Below are 20,986 nucleotides of genomic sequence, written 5' to 3' on the forward strand. Positions count from 1 at the left end.
GAAGAGCTGGGATCAATTTGGTGTTTAGTATCTTGTCCAAGGTCACTTTGACATGTAGAATTGAGGGATTGGGGGATCAACCAGCGACTCTCCGATTGGTGGACTTCTCTTTTTAATAACAAGATGCTACTGTTCATGCTGGCTCTGGTTTGATTGTATCCCTTGGAGCAGCTCTGTGATCCAGCCCTGAACTGCAGTGTCCTTTTGGAGCCTTTGTAAAATGAATCCTTAATGATTGATTCAACACTGAATGTCTTCTGTGATTATTAATCAGTTTTTCAGTGTTGCAGACAGTTATTGCTGTTGTCCAATGTCCACAAGCTGTCCATGATACCTTGGGTTGGGTCTGTCGACCAATCAAAGGCTGTGTTACTGACTTGTCAACCAATGCGCTGATCTGAAATGCATTGTCTTTAGGCAGGAGATGGAGGAGCTTGGCAAAAATGTATCTTTTTGAAGCTGATTGCTAGGTGTAATGCTTAAGTTAGAATAGTCCCAGCCATGTAATTGTTAACTGTTAATGACATGTTTGTATGTTGATAAATTATGGTAATTGTCCAAATCCTTGTTGATTTTATTACTTTTTAAGGGCTACATTTTTCATTTGGGACAAGTACATTTGGCTATCGGGCGGGTAAAACATTTCAACCACTTGCCTGAGACTTAATGTCAAGCTCTGTATTATATTCTCTATAAAGTGGAAAAACCAGCAGTGCTCTGGAGCTCAAGTGTCATGACTAAAATACTAACGGCTCTTTTTTGTTGATTAATTATGTAATTATTTTGTGTGGTAGTGTATTGCTGCTGCCATGTAGTGGGTCTATGAAATGCCCAAATAATTATGCAAGAAACGCATTACTTTTACCTGAATGAAAACAACCCTTTGAAAAATGTCAAAGAGAGTTCATTTTGTGTATAAATTGAAAATTTGCAGTAAATGGTCATGGTCAGTGACTGTTTTGACAGGATATGATGATGTCCATCCTTTTGTTTCTCCCTCAGATGTAGATGGGAAGGTAATCCACCTGGTGGAGCGTGCCCCACCTCAGACGAGCATATCCGGTTCTGGAGGTGCAGGTACTCCTACCGTGGGAGTAGAGGGTGGAAGCAGCAGCAGCCATGTCTCCACCTCCTCCCAGGGTACACCACATGACCGCAATGGCAACAGTTACGTTATGTTGGGGACCTTCAACCTGCCTGTCAACATAATGGACCCTCAGCAGATACAGGTGGGGATGCTGCATTGTATTTTTCTGAAAGGAAGAAGAGATTGATGCTTTGTGACAGCTGGAATTTGTTTTGTAGATGTCTGTTCAGCAGATGATGGCTGGAGTTGGTGAAGCTGGAAGGAATGCCAGGGTCAGCACCAGCTCTGGGGTAAATGCTCATTGTTCACCAGTCTTCATTTGATCAGTATTTTCAGAACTGAATTGAAGTTTAATTTCATTTTTATTCCTTCAGTCTCACTCTTCTGTAAAGCTGACAGATGTTTGTATGTATAGAACAATGGCTCAGTGGACGTGCAGATCAACATGGACCAGTCAATGCAGAGTGAGCCCAGGATGAGGCTGCAGCTGGCTGAGAACCTGCTCAGAGATGCTTGCTCTTTGATCCACAGGTTGGAGGTACAGTACATATGCCACTTCTGGTACACATGCTGTTATTTAAAGCTTGATAGCATTGTATATAATTTATATTATATTGTAACTATATATTTTTGAATTTGTATTGTGTTATTTGAATAATTGCATTGAAAAAGTGAATCTGAATACCTTTACGTGAAATTTGTATTTGTACCATGAGGGGGTGTACTTGGTCCACAACGGTGTTTGGATGGGTGGTGTGTGTCAAGTGGCATCCACATGAATGCCAGCACCCAAGGTTTCCCAACAGAACATTGTATTGTAACCAGATGATCAGTGTTCATCTGATAGTGGTTTTTTTTTTTTTTTTAAGTATATCTTTATTATTAATTATGTGTCACATCTTATTCACATATCCAACATTTTTTTTTTTTTTTAACATTTATCCACCCCTTCGAGAGAACCCCCTCCCCCCCCCCTACAAAGTTGAACATTCAGCACAGCAGTCAGTCAGTCACAAGCATGGTAGAATATCATATGGCAATAGTAACGACAATAATTAATAATAATATAAAATGGAGAAATAAGTATACATTACAATAATTAAGCAATGATAAAAAAAAAGAAGAAATAAAAATAGTAAAACAGACAGCAAAACCTCTCCTTTAACATTCAACTGTTATTCCTTGGTCTGGGAAGCACCTTTCAAAATACGTTAGATATTCTAGGTCCTATATAATTGAGAAATGGGGTCCATATATGATAGAATAAACCAATTTTCCCTCTGGACCAGTATGTCAGATATTCCATGGGTAAAAGGTCAAATATAACCTTATGCCAATCTAAAATTGTAGGTGGCTTATTTGAAATCCATTTCAGCAATATAGTTTTATGTGCAGCATATGTTAAAACATTCCATAGTTTTTGACAATGAGATCCTTTTATTTGTGGGTGTGGTAATCCCAACAACAAACACACTGGGTCAAGGTCCAACTCCTTATTAAAAACCAAATCTAATTTCAAAGCCACTTCTACCCAGAAATCCTGGATATACACACAGGTCCATACAGTGTGTATAAAGCTACCAACTTTGTTATTACACTTCATACACAGAGCTGATTTCTTTGGGTCCATCTTATGTCTGAGTTCAGGTGATATCTGAAGGCGATGCAGTAATTTAAATTGTGATTCCTTTGCTCTATTACATATGGATATGTTGTTAGCATGCTCCCATATGTCCGCCTCCATAGCTTCGTCTATTATCACCCCAAGTTCCTGAGCCCATGTTTGCATAATTGTATTGTTAGCCTTATTGGACTTATAAAGGGCCTCATAGCATCGTCTTACTATAGCCTTATTGCTATGTATTTTGTATAGTAGTTGTTCAGTTGGTGACATTTCCAAGGTAAATTTATGCCGAATTGGATTCTGTATAAAGCTTCTGACTTGTAGGAACCTAAAAAGATGTGTGTGGAATAGTTTGTATTTCAATCTTAATTGGTCAAAAGACATCATTCTGTCCCCTTCAAATAAGTCCTTCAAAGTTGTGATACCAGCACCTTCCCACAGAGCAAACCCATTATCTGTTGTACCTGGGAGAAAATCCATACTTCTTTGTATTGGAGTAATTGGAGATAAAACATCAGTTCTTTTTTCCCCATTTCTTAATTATGTCCCAAGCCTTTAGTGTGGATTTCACAATGGAATTACCATCTGCAACCTCTAGTTTATTCCGATTCAGGATAAATGGGAGACTAGCTAATTGTAATGGTTAACCTAAATTATATGCTTCAATATCAAGCCAGACAGAGTCTGGGTCATTCTGTACCCAATCTACTAGATATCGAAATTGAGAAGCACCTTGATACAGTCTAATATTGGGAATTGCCAATCCTCCCTGACCCGATGGCAATTGCAATTTTGCTAATTTAAGTCGTGGTCTTTTGCAGTTCCATATAAATGTCTAAAGCAACCATTCACCATCTTGATAGTATTATTATTTAGTAGGACTGGGATCATTTGCAATTTGTAGAGCAGCCAAGGTAAAATAGTCATCTTAATCAAAGAGATTCTTCCCAGCATCGAGAGTGGTAAAGGTCATCGTGGATGCGTTTAAGCAGAGGCTGAAAATTTGCTTTAAACATCCTTTGCAGCAGATAAGAGGAGTAATAAAAATACCTAGATAAACAAAACCTTCTGTTGCCCATCTGAAGGGTGATAAGCCGGGGGGAAGGGAGTGGTGCACCTGACCCAATGACATGGCCTCTGACTTACTAAAATTTATTTTGTAACCAGAAAACTAACTAAGCTCATTAATAACAGTAAGGACTGACATAATAGATATTTCCGGTTGAGTGATAAACAATAAAACATCATCAGCATACAAGGAAATCTTATGTTGTCTGTGATTAATCGATATACCATGAACAGTAGAGTGGGTTCTAATGGCTTCTGCCAGTGGCTCGATTGCGATCGCAAATAACAAAGGCGTTAAGGGGCACCCTTGACGCGTGCCCCTCCCCAGAGCAAAGTAGGGAGAACATTTACCATTCGTGATAACAGCCCCTAGTGGATTATGATAAAGCAACTTGACCCATTCAATAAATTCTTTACCTAAATCAAATTCCTTGAGTGTGAAAAACAAGAAATCCCATTCTATACAGTCGAATGCTTTTTCAGTATCCAATGACACTCCCATACCTTTAAGTTAATTTTGCCTACACAGCTGAATAATGCTGATCTTCTAACATTATTACATGAGTTCCTTCCAGTAATAAACCCTGTCTGGTCATTATTAATGATAAATGGAAGGATTTTCTCTAGTCTTAAGGCTAGCATTTTAGATAAAATCTTGAAATCTAAATTTAGTAAACTGATAGGTCGGTAGGATGAACACACATCCACTGGTTTATCCTTCTTAAGAATCAGGCTAATGTTTGCTTCTGTAAGCGTTTTGGGAAGAGCTCCCTTCTCAAAGGAGTGATTAAACATGACAAGTAAAGGTTTCACCAACAACGGCTTAAAACGTTTATAAAAATCCGAGCTAAAGCCATCAGGACCTGGAGCCTTTCCTGATTGTAAAACACCAACTGCTTCTGTTACTTCTTCCAATGTTATAGGTCCATTCAGTACTGTCTTTTGTTGGTCACTAGGCTTGGGCAGGTTCAGATTGGAGAAAAAGCCCTCCATGAGTCCAGAGACCCCTGCTGGCTGCTCACTTGTATATAACTTTTCATAAAATTCTGTAAAAACCTTATTTATGCCATTGCTATCCATTTTCACCTGCCCTGAGACATCTTTAACTGAAGATATGTTCTGAGAAGCAGATCTACTCTTGACCAGGCTGGCTAAATACTTGCTGGGTTTGTTACCAAATTCATATAGTTTTTGCCTCGCAAATCTTATACTCTGCTCTGCCTTCTGAGTGAGCAGTGAGTTAAGCGTTGCTCTTGTGGTCAAAGTTGCTTAAAGATTAGCATCGGCACGGTTCTGGTTATATGCCCTCTCACATTCAGATAGCTGTATCTCTAATTTCCGTTGCTCTTCTTGACGCTTTCGTTTTGTGCTTTTTTCATAAGACATAATCAGACCATGTGAATAAGCCTTACATGTCTCCCATAAAATAGAAGGAGATACTTTAGGTGTGTTATTACAAGAAAAAAATATCTGAATCTCAGTCTGAAAAAAAAGATATGAAATTCGGGTCATCCAATAGATGATTATTAAACCGCCATTTACTCGATCGTTGCTGGGCCATGTGAGAAATTTAAGTAAACCGGAGCAATAGAATACAACATTGTTTTAGGGACAAACAAGTAGTCTATTCTAGAGCTACTTTAATGCACTCAGGAGAAGAATGTGAACTCTTTGTTGTTTGGATTTAATGCTCGCCACACATCCAAGTAGCCTAGTTTGTCACATACATCAGCTGTTGCTCGCGCCGGTTTAGTAGGGTTAGTTCCTTCAGCAGGTGATTTATCAATGTGAGGGTCTAATATGCAATTGAAGTCACAGCCAGCAATTGACTGAGCACAGTCCAGCTCCGCTAATTCTGAAAAAGCTTTTGTTATGAGTTCAGGAGGATGACCTGGTGGGGCATAGACATTTAAAATAGAAATATTTTCGCCAGGTGTCCTTTTATTGCAACATATTGCATTATCCTTAATACAGGATTCTAGCGTAAAAGGAAGCTGTTTGTTAATAAGGATGCAAACTCCTCTGCTATTGGACGTGAACGACGAAAAAAATACATGTCCCACCCATTCCTGTTTAAGTTTTTCATGTTCTGTCTTTGAGATGTGTTTCCTGAAGTAGTGCTATATCAACCCCTTCTTTTTTTAGATATGTCAATACTTTTTTTCTTTTCACAGGATGATGTATGCCTCTAATGTTCCATGTACATATCTTAAGTACAGAATTAGTCATGGTAGTTGTAAAAAATTAAATATGGCAAGGATCAGTCGTTGCCTTAAGTCTGTATGCATTATACTATCCATAATCTAATTCCCTCCATGCGCCATACCTTGTGACCAGAAAAAAACAAAAACAAAATAGAAGAAACTCAAATTGCTGCGCTGTCTCCCATAGCCCTAGAATAAACCCCTGAACACAACTATATACACATAGTCCCCCATGAACAAATAAACTAATGGGACCCAAGATAAAGAGAAGGGTGGAGACCCCAACTTCAAAAGAGAAACCCTTAACCTTAACCTTACTTCAGATGCGGCTATGATGTTCCTGAGTCCGCAAGATCGAATGCAGTCAATTATTTAAATCAGCCCTACGTCCACTAAGCTGATGTTCCTCCATCACTTGTATTTTTCACACAGAATATTACACATAAAGAAAAGGGATATCTCAGTCAGATAATATGAGTAGTTGGTATCCATACCGTCAAAAAGTAAATAATATAAAGTCACAGGGAAAAAAAGGAAAAGAAAATATCTGTGCTACCACCAGGTGGTGACAGCAGGAGACGCACATACGATCCGTATGACAGGGCCTGTCAATCAAATGCTGCTACTTTCGGCCAACTCCAGCCATTTCCGGTCCATCTTGGTCATGTCCGACATTCTCCGGCTCCTCCGAATACCTTCACTTATGACCGGCAGAGTGCAATTATTTATGGCTGCATGCTGCTCTGGTCCCGTTTCCAAGATGAACTTCTGACATGAAACAGAAGGGCGAGAACAAACAACGAGACAAGAGTCCAAAAGCCCTTAACACGATAGTCTTAATGTTATACTGCTACTGCCAGTCTCTTACATTAGCTCTCCAGAACATTGAGCTTAGGCAACAAACGCTACAGCAGCATGAACTATATTTTTAAATTGTTCGTCAAAGGCCATGACTAAATTGTGAGATCTTGAGATCTTAATTACTCACACTTGTTCGTCCGGTACAGTGCCTTCACCACCCAGTGTGTTTATATATGCCATAGCTTCTTCGGGCTTGGTAAAGGACTTGGTGGTGTTATTCACGGTGATCCTCAGAGTTGCAGGATAATTTAGGCCATGGGTGTGTAGTCCGAGCGACTGGAGCCTCCTTCTGGCCTCGTCAAAAGCCTGACGTTTCCTCTGAGTTCTGCTGGAGAAGTCCTGGAAAAAGAAAATCCTGCTGTCCTCAGAACGGACATCCTTCGCCCGCCTGTAGAGTTGTTCCGATTCCGATGCCAGTATCAGAAATGCCTCCGATACTGCCGAAAATGCTGGCATCGGTATCGGCGAGTACTGGAGTCCAGGCACCGATCCGATACCACGTAATTTATTAGCCTAGAAATAGGAATCTATTTACCGGTTAGCTCCGAGATTCCACTGGATATGTGTCCGCTGCGTTACGGCTCCGGTACGCTTTGGCTCCGTCGTCCTCGTCTGGCAACCCCCACCAGCTGTGTTTTGAGTCCGCCACAGCGCAGCTCCGCCGAACAGCTGGAGTAACGAAACCGAGGAATTCCTGCGATAATTACATAATCACGCACGACCGCAGTTATATGTATGTGTTATAAACACAACAACACAAAGTGTTCCTGACTGAAGGATTAGAAGAAGAGGGCGTATTTGTCTCTTATTTGAGGTTTTTGTGCTTGTTTTATTTTGAAAATTAACCGGATGTCGTGTTATTATTTCGTGTCTGACTTCCTGTATGCTCTGTGCTGAATTCGGCTTTATACTGTTCTATTTAAAAATAAATGGCTTTCATTTGCTGTATTCATTCATGTTTTACAAAAGGGTTTAACCTGAGCCAGGCCTTACCACAATGATAATCATATCACAGTCATGCAGGTGTAGTATGATATATATATATTTTTTTGTAACACACTGGTATCGGTATCGGTACTCGTATCGGCCGATACCCACAGCATAAGTATCGGAATCGGTATCGGAATATCTCTACCCGCCTGGCCGCCTCCAGCACCCGGACCCGATCGCTGTAGTGGTGAAATCTTACAATCATAGCGCGGGGGTAGGGTCTGCGCGAGTCGGCTCCTTTCCTCGCTGGCCCCGACACCCGGTGCGCCCTTTCCAGCTTTATTTCCTGTCCTTGGTGGTCAGTGCCAAAACTTTGGGAAGCCACAACTCCATGAACTGTACGGCAGAGGAGCCCTCTGAAGATTCTGGCAGGCCGCTTATTCTGAGGTTTTTACATCTGCCTCGATCCTCCTGGTCATCCAGACGCTCCTGCAGTGTGACCACAGCTTTTTCCAGGTAAGAGACATGTTTCTCCGTCTCTACATTTACGTCCTCCACCTCGGAGATGCGTTGTTCAGCTTCCCGAACACGCTTGGTTGTGTCTTGCAACTCTTTCGATATGTCTCCAATCTTTTGCAGAAAAGAGTCAAACTCAGCCTCTATAACCTCGGATATATTTGCCAGAAATGTGGCCATGGCTTTGGTCATTGCTGGGCTCAAAACTTCTGTCTCCTCAGTCACTGCGCCGCCCTCTTGTGCCCTCTCCGTGTTGCCAGCTGCGACGCTCCTCTTCTCCTGTGTCTTTTTCGCGGATTTTGAAGCCATTTTAACAAAAGCTTTACCCCAGAAGTGGTCCAGTGACATCAGCTAAGGTTCTACAAGTGTTCTTATCGAATTGGGCTGAGTTAGGCATCAATATCAGGATATTTTTGCATCGACAATACGGGAGCTCACACCGAACGCAGCTACTCGGTCCGCATCACCGGAAGTCCCCCGACCTCTATTTCTGTTGGTGGTTTTAATGTTGTCGTTGATCAGTGTATACTCCCACATTCAGGCCTCATCTTTCAGATTCAGTTTTTGCAATTGAATTTCAGTTTACTCTGGAAGAGCAATCAAGTGCATATTCGCAGAATTCCTTATGGTATTAGTCTCTAGGGTCAATGGGGGTGAAGTAAAATGAAAATTAATAACATAGGTGCTGATTGGCTTAAAAGGAGTTTTGTTTGTATTCTTGGTCTTTCCTTTTAATATGTTAATTTTTATTATTTATTTATTTTTTATATTTTTAATTTTTGCAGTATAGTTCCCATAATGCATTGGGTGATGTAAACAGGAGTGGAGTCAGTGAATTAGTTGTGGATTACAGATGAGCCCCATTTTTTTTTTTTCAGCCAAACATTGGTAACATTGAGAGAGGAAACAATCTTGTTAAATGTAGGTATTTGACAAAAAAGTCTAGAAAAGTTAAGAATGAAGAACTCTTACATGTTTATTTTAACAAGTTGTCATCGTAAACCCGGTGAGTCTGTCTTTCATATATCAAATGAGGTATGTGGATCACCTTAAACAGTAGGTTTCATCAATATGCACCTTAGTATTACATAATTTAAAGCAACACTAGGTAGTTTGGACTCATTACTACCCCCAGCTGGTTGAGAAGTGCAATTATCTGTTACCAGTGTCGTAAATACTGTCGCTGTATGAGCATCCCTGGGGAAAATGAATACACGTGAATTTGTTGACAGAGCTGGCGAATCACGAAGCCTCGTTTGGAAACATGTCCACCGACAAGGTTTTTGATAACTAAAAGATAAATAAATCAGAGTGTTTGTAGTAACCTGCCGCAATGCAGAAAAAAGCCTCAATCGAGTGCCAACAACAAGCTAGATTCAGAGATAGCAGTTGGTAGTTTGTTAGCATTTAGGCTGCACAGCACATTAGCATGCTAGAATTATTGTCATACCAAGTTTGTTATAGTGATTGCACCGACTAAGTTACTTCCAAAACACGACGCTTGGGCGTGAATGTGTTTAGTAACGTCTGAAAATATAACTATGTTTTTGGGAGTAACTAAATACAATCGCAAGTTGACGTTGTGTTTGGTGTAATAACTACAAAAAACTCGGTATGACAACAGTAAGTAGCATGCTAACGTTACCGATAACAACAATAGCCTAACGTTACCTCCCGACCACACTGTTCAACAATTACGTTGATTATCTGTTATTATCTGACGTTCATAGTGTTTTAGTAAGTTAGTCATTGTTTACAGTCACTACATGAAAATGTGCAAGCTATCACAACGGACAGCATTAGATTATCTCCCGGCTTTATTATGGTTATAAACTGTGGACAAATAGTGCCCCAATGAACACCACATAACAACAAATCAAGTCGGTAAGATAATAAATATGTATTTATGTAATATATGACTTACAAATCCAGCATAGACCCCAACAAATGTCCCATCATCATCATTTTAAAAGTTTTTTTCAGTGAATATACAACTTTATAGTTGTAATGCAAAAATGATCTCTCTCCCACTAAACATGAATCATATTGCAAGCTGAATATCTATATGTAACAGTTTGTCACCATCTAAAATGGAGGAAATGAAACAGTATTTGTACAGCATTTGTTTTCATTTAGGTTTTCTTAGTCAATAAAAATTCTGCATAGCCTGTCTGCATGATGCTAATGTTACTATAACGCAGGATATTTACCCTCTGTAACATATGCGCTGCTCGGGTGGGAAGCACTCATGTAAGATATACATGAATGTATGCGGCACTCGTGTAAGATATACAGTACAGACCAAAAGTTTGGACACACCTTCTCATTCAAAGAGTTTTCTTTATTTTCATGACTATGAAAATTGTAGATTCACACTGAAGGCATCAAAACTATGAATTAACACATGTGGAATTATATACTTAACAAAAAAGTGTGAAACAACTGAAAATATGTCTTATATTCTAGGTTCTTCAAAGTAGCCACCTTTTGCTTTGATTACTGCTTCGCACACTCTTGGCATTCTCTTGATGAGCTTCAAGAGGTAGTCACCTGAAATGGTCTTCCAACAGTCTTGAAGGAGTTCCCAGAGATGTTTAGCACTTGTTGGCCCTTTTGCCTTCACTCTGCGGTCCAGCTCACCCCAAACCATCTCGATTGGGTTCAGGTCCGGTGACTGTGGAGGCCAGGTCATCTGGCGCAGCACCCCATCACTCTCCTTCTTGGTCAAATAGTCCTTACACAGCCTGGAGGTGTGTTTGGGGTCATTGTCCTGTTGAAAAATAAATGATGGTCCAACTAAACGCAAACTGGATGGAATAGCATGCCGCTACAAGATGCTGTGGTAGCCATGCTGGTTCAGTATGCCTTCAATTTTGAATAAATCCCCAACAGTGTCACCAGCAAAGCACCCCCACACCATCACACCTCCTCCTCCATGCTTCACGGTGGGAACCAGGCATGTAGAGTCCATCCGTTCACCTTTTCTGCGTCGCACAAAGACACGGTGGTTGGAACCAAAGATCTCAAATTTGGACTCATCAGACCAAAGCACAGATTTCCACTGGTCTAATGTCCATTCCTTGTGTTCTTTAGCCCAAACAAGTCTCTTCTGCTTGTTGCCTGTCCTTAGCAGTGGTTTCCTAGCAGCTATTCTACCATGAAGGCCTGATTCACACAGTCTCCTCTTAACAGTTGTTCTAGAGATGTGTCTGCTGCTAGAACTCTGTGTGGCATTGACCTGGTCTCTAATCTGAGCTGCTGTTAACCTGCGATTTCTGAGGCTGGTGACTCGGATGAACTTATCCTCCGCAGCAGAGGTGACTCTTGGTCTTCCTTTCCTGGGGCGGTCCTCATGTGAGCCAGTTTCTTTGTAGCGCTTGATGGTTTTTGCGACTGCACTTGGGGACACTTTCAAAGTTTTCCCAATTTTTCAGACTGACTGACCTTCATTTCTTAAAGTAATGATGGCCACTCGTTTTTCTTTACTTAGCTGCTTTTTTCTTGCCATAATACAAATTCTAACAGTCTATTCAGTAGGACTATCAGCTGTGTATCCACCTGACTTCTGCACAACACAAGTGATGGTCCCAACCCCATTTATAAGGCAAGAAATCCCACTTATTAAACCTGACAGGGCACACCTGTGAAGTGAAAACCATTTCAGGTGACTACCTCTTGAAGCTCATCAAGAGAATGCAGAGTGTGTGCAAAGCAGTAATCAGAGCAAAAGGTGGCTACTTTGAAGAAACTAGAATATAAGGCGTATTTTCAGTTGTTTTACACTTTTTTGTTAAGTACATATTTCCACGTGTTAATTCATAGTTTTGATGCCTTCAGTGTGAATCTACAATGTCAATAGTCATGAAAAGAAAGGAAACTCATTGAATGAGAAGGTGTGTCCAAACTTTTGGTCTGTACTGTACATGAATGTATGCAGTAAGATTTTTCAGCATGTTACAGGTGTTTCCCCCTTGATTGAAATGATCATTTCACAAACATTACTAGTAGCACTGTCGTCATCTTTCTTTGTGAAATGAAGCCATGATTGTTGTTTCCAGCATTAAGATACACAGGTTTGACATGTTTTGCGATGCACAACTGTCTGATAAATATCCTGGCATTGATTAAAGGAATTGAAAAGCTCTGAGGCTTACACTTACGATGGATCACACAAATTGGAGTTGGTTCTCAGTGGTTCAGGATCCTAATTCCCTTCCCTACAGCTAGCAACATTAATGCTAATACTGGTAATAGATAAGTGAAGTCTTTTGCAAAGTGGAATGGTTACTATCCACTATATATAGAGTGTCAAGAAATGCTAAGACATACACATGTAATCTAATCTACCCAATCTAATCATAGCATACATTTTGTTCTCAAAACACTATGACTTCATTATCATAATATAATAATCTTTCTTAAAGCTGGGGTCAGTAAGATGGAAAAACCGTCAAGCCCAGGCTAGATTTTGAAAGTATCCAGCCAGTAAACCCCGGCACCTGCACTCAGGCCTCTCTCCAAAGCCGCTTCCCCCAAACCATGAAAGCACACTGTCCAACAACTGCTGAATACCACCGACAGAGTCCGAGTCCTCACGAGTGGTGGGAAGGAGAGTGTATCAGTGCATCGTTTTCATCAGAACATATAACTACAAGTAACTACTTCATGTCTCATTCACCTGTAAGTAAACACCTAATATTATCATATTGAAGGTAAACAACCAACATAGCAATTGCTAGTACCGATAGCGGTCAAGCTAGCTTTGTTAGCATTCAGAAATTGTTTTGAAAGTGTATTATGATGTAACTTATTGCTGGTTAGCTAGCAGCAACTGGCTATGGTAACTTGAGATATGGCAAAGCTAAAACATCAAGATTATTAGTGGGCCTGCTATACGTTTCTTTTGTTACCCTCAGTGATTCACAGATGAAAGTCAATATTGTATTGGACTCATGATGATACGGTGTTTTGCATGTTAGAGCTTCCACGATGAGAGCATTGTTGACTCTGATGACGAAGACACGCCAGAGCGAAGTGGAGGCAGAGGCCGTGGGCGTGGGAGGGCAACAGGTCAAGGAGCAGGTATTCACACCTCCAGTAGAAGATCTTCAAGCTCAAAGGATTACACATGAGCAGGTATCTAAAGTAGAACATTACTGGTGCTTTTTTCTGATAAACACCACCTACAACTATTTGTGTTTGTACAGTATATTGACCAGGCATGTAACTTGGACACTAAAGTGCCCTAACCAGAATCACATTTCTTGCCAAATAGTTGTTCACCATTTAAATTTGTGTTTTGATGCATAACAATAAACACAGCAAGTAGAAAAATGTAAAGAAAGATAAAGGGCTGGTACTTCAAGTCAAAAGCATCAATAGATAAAATGAAAACATCTGTACAGTTTTGTCCAGGAATGTCTAAAGTATTATAAGTGTATATGTTCACAGTATGCTGAGGACAGTCGAGCTCTGTTCCATAAAGATATCTAATCGTGTTGCTCATCTGTTGCTTTACAGGCCAGAATTCAAGGACTACGTTTGCAACAATCACATCAAGCGCTGGAACTATTCCTTGTTTTGCATTATCTCTAACTTGTTTGAATAAAGTCTTGAAAATGATAAATGCCTTTTCTTTACACTTCCAGCATAAACAACCAACCCATGACAGTTCTTACACTTTACATGATGCACTTATAATAACAACTGAATAAGGTAAGACTCTTGGTTATTGACATTTTTGGAACACATGTAAATAAATAACACTACAAAAATAGTATACCTTTTATTATTTAGACAATATAAAGCATTGGCATAAACAACTATATGCAGGCAGGACATCCAGAGGTTTCTTGACTAGTTATAAACACAGATCAGTGTTGGCCAACAGGTTAGGCTGCTGATGTCGGTGCTGTCTCAATCCTCTACTGTTTTGGCAGTGATTGTCCTGTAGAAAGAATAGCACAATTGCTTATCTGACAGCTTTTCAAGGACCTTGAAATATCATATTACTTTACAACATTACTTGTCCGGAGAACTAAATGTGTTTACAGGACATAAAGTTACATCTGAATGTGTTTATGGGGCATAAAAATGCTATTGATTCTCTCAAAGACAACACAGGATTGTTGCTATGTAAAAACAAAAAAAGTAATAATGGATGTCTGGGGTGAGGTGGGTGATGGGAAGCTTATGTGATAGGTAGCAAGCGATTATTTGAAGGGAGTGGTAGGTGCATTGTGTGCAGCAATTATGGTCAATTTTTCCCACAATTCTACTGTGGTCAGCTGACAGTTAGATCATGAATTGGAATGCAAAGTCTTTTTCTTTTTTTAAAAAATGTCTTACTAATATGTAAAAGTCTCAAGCAGTAGATTAACATATGACTGCTAGGACCAGTACTTGAAGCATTTTCCTGGTGATTTTTAAGAAATGATGCCATTCCTTTTCGTATTGTATCCCTACTAATGACCACATTCGTGCACATAAACCAAACCAACTTGATATGAAAGAAGGACACATGCATATATGAAATGTATCCATCAAAGATGCATATTACATGAATAACAGTGGTCTGATCCATGTTGCTACCAGCATCAAGTTACACTCACCTGTCAGAGAGACTCTACAGAAATAGTGGAAACATCAGGGCATGGTTCTGCTGTGAACTGACGCTTCAAGGCTGGAAGTTGATGCGTCCCTCTCATAACTAAAGGACACAGAAATAGGCAACATCAGCACATTTGTAAAACGTCTAGTTCAAAGTCTATATGAATGACGTCACATAGGTACCATCTAACAACATCTGCTCATATATATAGATAGATATATGATATATGCAATCATGACTTCCGAACAGTGGACTACACACGTGTAGCACACAAGAATTAGTCTGCCCCTCGCATACAGCTCGTCTGGCTAATGTCCATACAGCCCAGGGTAGCGGTGTGAACACTGCTATATGGATGAGTTCCACAGTACATGTAATTGTTGGCCTGCGTGTAAATCAGGGGTGTCCAAACTTTTTTCAAAGGGGGCCAGAGTTGATAACGTGAAAATATCCAAGGTCCAACTCCGAACACATTTTGGACCATAGAAGTTACATATAAATTAGGGCTGCACGATATTGGAAAAAACTGAGATTGCGATTTTTTTTAACCCTGCGATATATATTGCGATATGAAAAAATACAGGAATTTTCATCAGATGACCTGAATAGCACTTTATGTTATGCTGCACTGCTGCTATCTTGTGGACAATTGACCGGCGCTGATCTTACCTCTTTTTGTGAATGTTACGAATATGGCTTCTGTCTGTGTTTTAGAGATATTCTTATTGTTATCTTTTATTGCTTGCTTTTATTGTGCTGGGACCTGAGTACATGTTTCGTTCTATCATGTGCAAACGTGAATTGAATGACAATAAACAAACCTTTGAACCTTTTGAGCTCTCCATCTTAAAAAGGAACATTCTAGCTTTATAATTACATAAAGTAACTAACAATGAGTGATAAACAGGTTATTCAACCTTTTATTCAACAACTGAAATCTTTTACAGCAAAACTAAACATCTTTCTTTTCATCAAAAATGATTGAAAAAAATTACAGTCAGATCTGGCTTTGCATTCGTCGTACTGAGCTGTGTGGTACCGATGTAAATGGTCAAACAAATTAGTTGTGTTACCTCTCGTTGTGGCAACAGATGCAAGGCACTGTTGACACAGAACATGTGTTTGCTCAATATTATCCTTCTTGTAGCCGAAATAATTCCAGATAACTGACGTTGCTTTTCTTTTTGGCGTTTTCGGCGATTTTCTCTTGTTCGTTGCTCATTTTTCAATGTTGTTACTAGCGACACACTCCATGTGCAGGGGCGTACAATGCTCAAACAATATATTGTGCAGCTCTAATATAAATCCAGTTATTTAACAAATTTATTTGCAATGACCCATTTATTTTTTTTACATGAAAATAATCAAATGTAAGCCATTCTGGTGTGACAATCCTAAAAGCAATTATGCCTTTCTTTCATATCTCAAGACTCAAATAACATTTGAGTCTTAACATAAACATAACATAACATAAAAAGCTGTCTGGAATACCGAAAACTTCCATGAGGCTGATCAATATCATAACATCAGGTTCATTTTAAACATGACATATTGTGGGAAATGTTCATTAAATTCATAATATAAAAACTTGTTCTGTCTTTCACACAAGATCATTCAATAAGTAAGCCTTTGTGTCACATCATAGGTAGATAATACCAACAGTTACAGACAAATCTTCAAAAGATAAATACAATAAGTGCCATAGGTCCGTGTGCATGTATTTATAATTTGTGTTGTTACCATTCAAAAAGCCCACATATCAGATCTTTATAACACTATAATCAGATCTTTTTAAACCGGCCTTTGTCCAGCTGCCGGTAAAAGTTCACAAGAGAAGGCTGCTAGTGTCGGCCTTGCCCCTCAATGTAAACTGCAGCTCTATGAGCTCCAGCTGCAGCTGATGCGGAGCATCATCAGGATCGACGGAGAAGGGGGGAGAGAAGAGCAACATGTCCTTTTCGATAGCTGCAAAATCCCGAAAGCATTCGTTAAACTCCACTGTAAGAGACGTAATGGCTGCGGCATACCTCTTCCTTTGAGCACCAATATTGTCCTGTGGAAAACTGTCCATGACCTCACACAAAGCTGGAAAATGTGCGGTGCTGGCTCTTTCTGTGACAGGTGTCTTTGGAACCAAGCTGCAACTTTTCCAAAGGCCTTCATGTGTGCATATTGCTGGCTCATCACTGCGTCCTGGCCTTGGAGGCTGACGTTCAGTGTTTTCAGATGCTTTGTTGTGTCAACCAAAAAAGCCAAATCTGCCAGCCATACAGTATCTGCCAGTTATTGCATTGGTTGTCCCTTTTGAGTCAAAAACAGTCCAATTTCCTCTCGGAGAGAGAAAAAACACTGCAGTGCGGATCCCTGACTGAGCCATCTCACATCGTTGTGGTATAATACATCTCCGTATTCAGCCTGGATGTAGAGCAGGAACTGCTGAAACTGGCAGTGATTCAGGGCTTAAGAGCAAATTAAGGATATTTACTTCACCACCGGTTTCATAACGTGATCAAATTTGAGAGGTTTCATGCAGAGAACCTGCTGGTGAATTATACAGTGAAGTTTAGTAGCGTTGCTTCCTTCTTCGCTAACTAATGGGATTATTATTATTATTATTATTAACTCCACAGCAGTTTGATGTCATCAACAGCTGAACAAACAGAAGCGAATAAATCTGTTCCTTGTTTGGCCTATAAGGCTTTTGATGTCAAGCAGCTTGATGTCATTGTTATGTTCATGTCATCGTCAACTCCTCTCAAAAAAATCAGTAACTGAGCGGTATCAGATGAATCTGTGCTTTCATCAGGCTAACGAAAAAAAATCTAAATCCATCCCCCTGCCCTCCAGTTGTCTCTTAATATCTAAAGATAACCTTCAATTCTCTGTGCCTAAGTGTTACGAACCAGGCAAACATTAGCAAATTCTTGCTTCTTCTCGGGACAAATGTTCTCCAACATTCACATAAGAAAGTCTTTAATAAACTAACCCTCCGTCAAAGGTTTGCTATGTTTAGCAATTAGCATAGCCACTTCGTAGCTTGCTTTGGTGATGTTTTCATTTGACTCACAGGCCCACGAGAAGAAGTGCTGTTGTTAGGCCAAGGCAGCGATGAGTTGATTGACCTTTTCAGCACGGCTGCTCTTTTAGCTTGTTGTATGAATAAGCATGTTTTGTTTGGTAGTGTCTCTTTACATCAAATTCCTTAAATCAGGCAACAGTCTCTTGACAAATTAGGCAAACACAATTGTTTAGGTTTTGTCCATCTCTCCTGGAAGCGGCGGCCCTCATTATCAACTTTCCCTTTTTTTACTTACAGTCGCTATATTCATGCTGTTACACAGTGCTGGCGGGCCATAAATAAAAACATTTTAAAACACAAGCTGCGGGCCGTATAAAAATCTGACCTCAGGCTGTGATTGGCCCGCGGACTGGACTTTGGACACCTCTGGTGTAAAAGGTAATGTTACATGTAAATGCATTTCATACAGCAGAAGTCTATCATAGCTAGCTAGCTAATGTTAGCTACAAGCTGACAATGTTAGTGTTGGGCTAATACATACAACAGCAACATAAGGAGCTAATGTTAGCTACGTTGACTACATAATGCAGAGTAATAATACATTTCCTCCAACCAAAACAAACCAGCTCATTACCTGTCCAACAAAGACACAGCTACCATGGTGTCCACGTTCAGGCCTTCGACTCCATCAGTTGTCACCATCGTTGAACAGCAACTCCAATGTTGACTCTTGTTTCACCTCTTGAGCTATCCAACTTCTTTTTGTTTGTAGCCTTCTCCAGTTTGGTCTTTTTTTGTCTTGCTCTGTTTGGCAGTACAAGCGGCTATAGGTACAGCTGCTAATGAAAAGTGTGTCTGTACTTTCTCTGCCATTCTTGTCCGTAAACAATGAGCTCACTCCACCACAGCTCCAGCAGTGCGATGCATAGACTCCAGTCACGTGCAGTGAGTGATGGACAGAGTCAGCACAGGGTGGGCAGCAGAGATGGGGACTCGAGTCTGAGACTTGGCCTCGAGTCGCACTTAAGTCACACAAACAGTGACTTCAGACTTGACTTGCAACTTGACTTGCGACTTAAAAGATTTCAGACTTGATTCGGACTCAAGCTTTGAGACGCGTGAACAACCTGTATTTCATGCAATTATTGATTTTTTTTAATCTAAATTTATTCATGTATTTCTATTTCATTTTATTGGTCCTTATACGTTGGGGAACATATGACGAGCTGCATGTCCTCTTTGCCTTAATGTGCAACGTAACGCATGTGCTATGCGCTACTCACAGATCAAAAAATGCATTGACCATGGCGACCAAGTCCTCCCAGAGTTGTGCCTTTTATCATTACTTTTGGTAACAATAACTTTGTGCACAGTGGAAATAAGCGAACAGCTACATGCAAGGTGTGTGGCAGCAGGATAAATGATGCCTGTTCAACAACGTCAAATTTCATCAGGCATCTCAAAACGCACCCAGATGGGTCAGTCACTTGCTAATGTGAAAGAGACATTAAACTTAGCATATATTGCCACAGGTAACAAGCTAACCATCGCAAAGTGTTGTGCTAATGCTGAGAATAGGCAGATTGCATCTTTATATTTGGCCATATGATGTGACAGACTTAGGTTAATATTTCACCAGGTCTGAGGGCTAGAGGGATGTGTTAAGTAGCAGAAGATTAGGCTATACGATGTCCTAAGTTGATGTCCCCGATGTGTACGATGTCCCCCCCTCAAAGAGGCATGAAGGTACACGTCATGATGATGACGTCTGTGTGTTTTTTTCAACGTGTTTCCCCCGGTGTCCTCCGGTTAATCTAAACATGTACCCGCTTACTGTTTATAATCATATGGATGCTGTTATAATGTGTTGTGATTGGGATCCTGACCTACCAAACATCCTGGAAAGTGACACAGTTACGTTTTTCTCTAAATTACATAATAACATAATCGCCATCAGTCAACAGGACGCTGTCTGACTCTTTCACTCGCTGGGAGGGATGCTGTTTTATGGGGGAAAGTTCACTGAAGTCTCAGTCTGGAGGGCTGACTTTCGCGGTGAAAACAAACAGTTGGTGAGTTAAAGTTTTTTGCCGGGGACAGACGCTGTTTTTCGGGCAGAAATGTGATGAGGAGTCGGTCGGACAGACACTTCTCTACGAATAACTGCGGTATTTTTTTCCTCATATAAGTTGCCAAAGACCCGACCAGTTACTACGTTACTGTTGTTTGGTCCTGTAACGTTGCTTTGTGGGACATTTCTGTATATTTTGTTGAGTGATGGATCTGTTTAGTTATCAGACAGTGGACACCATCGGATCGACACGCCCTCGCTCTGCGCCACTGGCTTATCCGTTCACACTGGTTCGGTTCGCCAATACTACGCCTCTGATACTACCTCCGGAGGCGCATCAAAGGCGCAGCGAAATTTCATGCCTCGCCGCATCTGAGACTTTCACACATAGGCGGATGCAGAGAATTGGCACAGGATCCCCGCATGCAAACAGCAGTGTGAATGGGGCTACTGTCAATATGTTTTTTGTCAGTGGTAGATGAGAAATATTGTCCAGTAAGTCGGTGCACCATAACAAGAAGACTGAGTGGGCTAGCACCAGACAAAAAGGGCCAAGATAAAATCAAAATAAGAGAAAATGGACACAGTGTCTGTGACTGTGGTTATTTCATCATGGAGATAGACAGAAGCAACCCAAGACTCTAGTCAATTCTATTAAGTTGTGAAAGATTCACATGGTCTCACATTGGTGAGGGGATTAGTGAAAAATTTGAGGAAATATATGAAAACTTCAACATAAAGCACAAATTTGATTACATTATCTCTGACAATGCATCAAACATGAAGAAAGCCTTCAGGGTTTGTTTTCCCACTGCTACAAGTAGCGAAGATGATGACCTGGAAAACAGCGACCTGTGGGAGGACGTAAATGAGGATTACCAGGATGATGTGGAATCCATCCAGAGCAGCTGCCGGCAAAAATTACTTCAGTGCTTTGCACATTCGCTGCAGCTCGTTGTGCAAGATGGACTGGATATAAAAGTTCTAACAGTGCAA

General features: G+C 40.4%; 1 protein-coding gene across 4 annotated transcripts in view; it reads left to right on the plus strand.

The window, feature by feature from the left end:
- The window catches only part of LOC311272994 (large proline-rich protein BAG6-like), a 107,788-nt gene that overhangs the window by 1,663 nt on the left and 85,139 nt on the right, over positions 1-20,986 (plus strand). For all 4 annotated transcript variants that reach the window (XM_084379814.1, XM_084379813.1, XM_084379811.1 and 1 more), the window contains exons 4-6: positions 1,003-1,229; positions 1,306-1,377; positions 1,503-1,625. In XM_084379814.1, the coding sequence (XP_084235940.1) occupies positions 1,003-1,229; positions 1,306-1,377; positions 1,503-1,625 (422 nt within the window). The remainder of the gene's footprint in view (positions 1-1,002; positions 1,230-1,305; positions 1,378-1,502; positions 1,626-20,986) is intronic.

The sequence above is a fragment of the Pagrus pagrus genome (assembly GCF_965226575.1).
Source record: "Pagrus pagrus genome assembly, chromosome: 17".
Taxonomy (NCBI): domain Eukaryota; kingdom Metazoa; phylum Chordata; class Actinopteri; order Spariformes; family Sparidae; genus Pagrus; species Pagrus pagrus.